A 6,012-nucleotide genomic window follows, 5' to 3' on the forward strand; every position below is an offset into this window, starting at 1 on the left:
TCATTCATTCATATTCATTATTTAAGCATATTCTGACCAATAAATCAAGTAACCAACAAGTCAAAGTAATAATACCTGTAATGTGCTAATCTTTATGAGTAAATTTTGGTTCGAACTTTTTTAAGGTATAAAGTTTGCACAACCCCACCCCCACACATACACTGTACTTTTATAATACTAGATACCATACTGAATGAACTATGATTAAACAAAATTGTTGAGATAAAGTGCATCAGAAAAAGTGTAACAACCGTTAGATTTCACATTTCAATAACATAATTTGAACGCACTTTTGAAGCATTCTGTTTTATTTCGTTCGTATAATTTTGATTTGGTAATTCAAACGACGTAACATCGTTGTATGTCTACTGGTTTAGGCCTATAGGCCTTTTATCTTGCTTCAAAATGATGGAAGGAATTGTTTCTGATATTCGATGTGGATATCACACTCACATTAAACTGTCTTTTCTGGTACATGTCTATAAATATATTGTCTCCTTCTTTCGTTGACTGTATATATCCGTGTTAAAACCGGTTTCTTTACTAATTTAAAGTTATATAGCTTTTAGGCCTCATTTGCAACTAATTTTACTATAGGTAGGCCTAATAAGCTTTGGCCTCCCTTTCTGTCCTAGATTACCTCTTTGATTTTATACCAGTCATTACCTGGTATTTATTAATTCGCTTACTTCATATTGAAATGCTACATACTATAGAAGTTGTTTCAATTTATGTATGTGAATAATAAGTAAACTAAGTGAATTTTCTTTTATTAGTGCCTAATATTCCGCAGTCCACAAAGAGAGACCATTAACATTGTATGAACAAATGTCTTAACTTCCCTTGTTAAGAAATTTTTTTTTGTTAACGAATTCCGTCAATGTGTCTTCGGAAGAAAACGGCCACTAAAAGAGTAATAGTTACTAACTTACCTGTTCCATCAAATCCCCAACCAGATACAAAACATCTGTGACCAGACTGAAACTGAGTTTGGTTTAAAGACAAACAAGCTGGACGGATGTAATCCGTAAATGGCACACCTTTAGCTAACTTCAGCAGGGTAATGTCGTAACCTTCAGTGGTCGTAGTGTATTTAGGATGTGGAAAAATCATTGCCACTTTCACGACTAGGTGATATGGGGAAAGATTTTCCAAAGAAGTACTTCCGAACAATATTTGAAGTTCATTATCATAATGTTTTTCACTGAAAATGGTCAAGACACAATCTGTTAATGATAAAATCTTACAGCAAACTATATTGGGGTTTTTCAGTCTTTTCTAACAAATGTTTAATTAAATACACATTAATATATTAACAACCAGCACATTATAGTATAGACTACCCAGTGTGTATATTATTTATACGGTAAACGTTAGCTAGCGCCACTTTCTTCATTCTGCATGTGTGTGTATCTGGTAAAAACTTTATATTCACCTGGATGGTGCTTCCAAATAGCTATTATAATAAAGACAGCGCAATGTAATTTGGACTGTTATAGAGGTGAAAATGCAGCTGTTTGCCCTTTTTCTACTGGCTGCCATTTTATTGTCAGTGAAATGCATCGCTTAAAAAATAGATACTAATCCCGTTTAACTCACATGCAGTGAGCTGCTGTTATCGCCCAATTTTCGTCAATCAATGTACATCCACATATGTGCTCTCCTGTAGTCCGTTGTAGAGAGCCCATCCACGGCCAGCTGCCAGATGTGTATAAGAGACAGGATATATACTATACAAGCATATATATATATATATTGGACTCAATATTAGGAACGTTCTTTCCTTTTCCATAAAATTTATCAGATGTCCGTTTCAAATGGATGTTGAAGGTAATGTCTTTCAATATTCTAACCTGTTTCAAAACATCCCAACTCATCTGTTAGGTCAGGACAGTCAAACTTGTTATTGCACGCGTCTTCGGGTGATATACTTGCATTTGTGCTACAAATCTGATTAACTACATCTGGATAACAAAAAATAATAATTTATTCAACTAGACGGTTAACTTATCGTATGCCACATGCTATCTTTGAATGCCACGTGGCCGTTTTAAATTCAATTATATTTTTGAGGTATAAATTGTGAGCGGTTAATATTTAGTATATAATAGTAAGCTTTCTGCAATTAGGTGATGATAGTAAAATATAAACCGATTTTATTGACCTTCATGAGGAATACACCTGACAGCTAATTTAAATACAGCACCTTCCTCATCACTGTTAAGTGCGCTACCTACATACTTCACCCAAGCGTGTAAATGAGAAACAATAAAGTCGTTTGGACATTTATCATTTGGCGATGAGGTGCGCAGAACTGTTTGAATTGTTGACGAATCAGATGGATCCTGCCCTCGCCCAATGAGTATATAACTATTGCGAGGCATAGGGTTATCAAGTAAGATACATTCCACAGAAATTGATCCGCCTGAACATTCGCTTCCTATAATCCAGATCCAGTCAAAGTTGTATGCTGGGCCACTGTGTGTTACATAGTGTGTCGTATTCGGATCAGCAATGCTATACACGTTCAAAATGCCTGACAAAATATTTCAAAATGGTAACTGATCATAGAAGGTTTTAAAATCAAAGTCGAAAGATAATAAACTATACTGTCAGTCAATTATCAGAAGTAATTCAGTTACTTGTAGACCAAACAGCTAATTTTAGCTAAAGACGCATTTACTTTTAATAATAGTTATAATGTAACTCAAAATTTTAATAACACACATGTTTTTATTAAAGCCTAATCGAAAATTTCAAAGTGTATATAGTGAAATAACTCTTAGTCTTACCGCCGTGCTTTGGGACAGCCGATAACATTGCATAAATGTGCATGTATTTATTGAAAATATCGCCTTTGTACCTTATCCACATGGAGTTATCGGCAACTGTTATTGTCTTGTTGTGCTCAGATGAACCGTCATAAAGAAATAGCAATGTCGATTTTCGTGTGGGCTCTCTTCCAATACCAATTTCAATAGAATTGTAAATCAAACTTTCAAATCCATCAGGAAAATTGATATTGAATTGCAGCCTTGGCAATGTTACAAATTTCCAAGTGAATACTGCATTTACAGGTGTGTTGATCGTGTAGGAGGATTTATTTAGAAATTCCTCTTCTCTTGAATCTAAGTGATATATCTGGTTTTCGTCTACCTCTACAGATACATAATCTGAAAGAATAGATACTCAATAGGGGGAAAACCTTGAATTTTGAAGAACTTAAATGTCATTAAAAGAGTGACATCTCAGAAGTATGGAAAGCTCATTTCCCGCCATCTAAGAATCAAAATTTTCCCGGGGAGCACCCCCGAGGCCCCCTTTTTTTGGAGTTTTTACGAAAAGTCTGACCCCTCTAAATGTGAACCCATCCGCCACTGTCTACACTTCTGCTTTATGCGTTTTATTACTATAATTAATTTATATATAGTGTGTATGCTCCAAGTAAAATATAATGTAAAAGCAATGAAAAAACGGTGTACAATTATTGAAAGTTGACTTGCGGAACACAAATTAATTAAGCTATAACAAAATCAAACGGATATTTCGATAGTTCCTGCTATGTTTATCAACGTTAAAGTTGCAACAACAGCATTTTTTTACAGTATTTTTCCTTTTAATCTATACATATATTATAATGCAAATATAAATATTCTGATATTCTATAATTTAACCAATAAAAACATTAGAATATTATTTATTATTAAAGGAACAGTGGCCTGGCATTCCATTCGACATATTTATGTGAATGGGCAGGACCTTTGCTTCCAAACTACTACTAATAAATGGGTGATCCACTTTTACTAGATCATCTTCTATCACTCTATTAAATGTATTTAAAAACTGTATTAAAATTGTGCATCTGAGCACATTCGGAGTTTAAATACCGTTTTACTAAAATATTCAGAAGAAGCCTACATTATACTTTAGTACCTGCAATTTGGGAAATGTGAATTGCAAAGCTCCCGCTACTATATGTATCGTCCGCTGTGAACCATATCCATCCTTCATTTGAATCTAATTCAAACACTGCATCTGTTGTTGGAGTAGTCAATATTTCCGATTCCACAACAAATGGGTTATGACCACCTCCGAATCGAAAGCCTTCCTGACTGGCGTACGTGTTTCGAAAGTACAGGAATGTTAGTTTTGTCCTCGTGTTAATAGGGGTTGAGAAGAGGTAAACACAGTTATAATGAATGGACGAACAGTTCGATGACGTTAGAGTTCCATTCTGGTCAATTGCTATATACATATCGAGCAAGCAATCTGGAACTATTTCGAATTATGGAAAATAATTATGTAACTTTCAAAATATAATAACACTCTGAAATTAATGATATGCCTACTGATAAGATTCAAGGTTCATTATTTCTTTATTGTCCAGTAGGAGACATCTGGTGGGAAAATACTAGAGCTATTGAATCCATACTTTAGTAAAAATATTACTGTATTAACTTCTTAAATTATCCTTTAGTTATTCAACCATAATTTTAAGAATCTACAACGTCTAAAAATATCCAATATCATAGGCCCTGATGTTTTTTCCAGGCAATAAGTCGAATTTGCCTATCCTTATGGTTTGTGGTTTTAAGTGTATCCTTAATAATTATAATGAAAATACTGGGTAAACAAAAAGCTGGCTTCTTAGGGGCTCATTGTACAGACCAAAGAATTAGTATTAGGTAACACTGGCGTATTTTAAAAATTATATATGGTGTCTTACGGCACGCGGTTTCGTCGGTTTTATCAAGGCAGTCGTATTTGCCATCACATAGATCTTCATCGTCAAGTAGTTTAAACGTTTGATGACATGTAATTACATCTGTAATTTAAACAAAGTTAAATTAATTTTGTTTTTGTTCTTTTGCACACTATGTCTAGGCATAACTTTTTATTTGCCGTATATACAGTCTAAATTATAATCTCCAGATTAAGATATTTTTTTGTCATCTGATTCTTGTAAACCTTGTCTGCAGTTAATTTACGCTTTGACAAAACTCCAATTATAGCATATTTTATAGTCATCTCAATATTTTGGATATTTCCATTATTATTGACCTACATTTTATACCATTTTTAATATTTTAACAATCATATTAATATTTTCAATTTATCATTCATATGCCAATAAAATGATGGCCTATGAAAAACTGTTTCTTCAATTACCTTCAACAACTTTAATCCGAACCTTAAACCCGCTGTATTCAATCGAATAATCGGTTAAAAACTTTATCCAAACTTTATTATATGGTGAAGCAATAGTTTCATTTACGCCAGATACATATGCCGACGTCCACATTCTGCTTTCAAGTACATATGGGTTGTCTCCGAAACCAATGATCAGTTTATCAAAGTAGTCTTCAATGTCTACATTTATGACGTAAATCTGAATTCTTGTTGATGAAGGTGAAATGAATCGCCAGAGACAATTCGAGTTTTCTGGGTAATCATCTGGATAATTTGGTGACGTCAGTTCATATACTTCGCTTACGTTAAGTGACAGAGTCTCATAACAGACTGGAATATTAGAATTGAATTTTTAAATTAAGTCTATAAAGTAATTATATTTTATTTCTTCTACTCTACTAATTAGAACATAAGCATAATATTAAGCCCTATCTATATTATAAATAAATAAAAGGCTGTATGCATAATGTAAAAAGTGCTACTCAATAAACGCCTGGGATTCGAAACTTGGTCTGAAAAACAGTAACAACATAGCTCAACAAAGTCTCGATCTCATTTCAGATTAATTTTAACTGGATCGTTAGCCGTTCCCGATCATGTGTGTGATGTTTAGGTACGTACCTCAGCATTCACTAGTCGGGTAAAAGTCATTAATTTTGCGGTTTTATATGGAAAGCCAAAAGAGCAACATTAAACCAACAGTTTTGCGATTTTATATGGAACGACAAAGAGGCAACTTTAAAGGACACTCGTTTTGAGGCACAGTCGGTTAACAAAATCGGTCGATTTTCGTCAAGCATAGTCGTTTTTACGATTTCTCAA

The 6,012-nt window shown here is 33.7% G+C and overlaps 2 protein-coding genes across 2 annotated transcripts; both read right to left on the reverse strand.

The window, feature by feature from the left end:
• Positions 1–6: 6 nt before the first annotated feature.
• LOC117111754 (serine protease 27-like) lies at positions 7–1,709 on the reverse strand. Its single transcript, XM_033254750.1, has 2 exons — positions 1,600–1,709; positions 7–1,204 (listed from the first exon to the last, which is right to left on the reverse strand). Exons 1-2 carry the CDS (start codon positions 1,686–1,688, stop codon positions 865–867), a joined length of 429 nt encoding a protein of 142 aa, XP_033110641.1. The 5' UTR covers positions 1,689–1,709; the 3' UTR covers positions 7–864.
• Positions 1,710–1,848: 139 nt separating this feature from the next.
• LOC117111753 (tolloid-like protein 2) lies at positions 1,849–5,542 on the reverse strand (the record flags this gene model as incomplete). Its single annotated transcript, XM_033254749.1, has 6 exons — positions 1,849–1,964; positions 2,165–2,536; positions 2,793–3,173; positions 3,934–4,275; positions 4,727–4,825; positions 5,170–5,542. Coding segments are annotated over 6 exons (1,683 nt in total), but the record flags the coding sequence as incomplete, so codon positions are not given.
• Between the last annotated feature and the right edge of the window lie 470 nt (positions 5,543–6,012).

This window comes from Anneissia japonica, unplaced genomic scaffold, assembly GCF_011630105.1.
Source record: "Anneissia japonica isolate Jap-2015-1 unplaced genomic scaffold, ASM1163010v1 scaffold6668_len6010_cov273, whole genome shotgun sequence".
NCBI classification, from domain to species: Eukaryota; Metazoa; Echinodermata; class Crinoidea; order Comatulida; family Comatulidae; genus Anneissia; species Anneissia japonica.

Coding starts and splice junctions, on each gene's coding strand:
- LOC117111754 (XM_033254750.1), bottom strand. CDS start 1,688: ATGGGCTCTCTACAACGGACTACAGGAGAGCACATATGTGGATGTACA. Junction 1,205..1,599: donor ATAACAGCAGCTCACTGCAT/GTGAGTTAAACG, acceptor GACCATTTTCAG/TGAAAAACATTATGATAATG.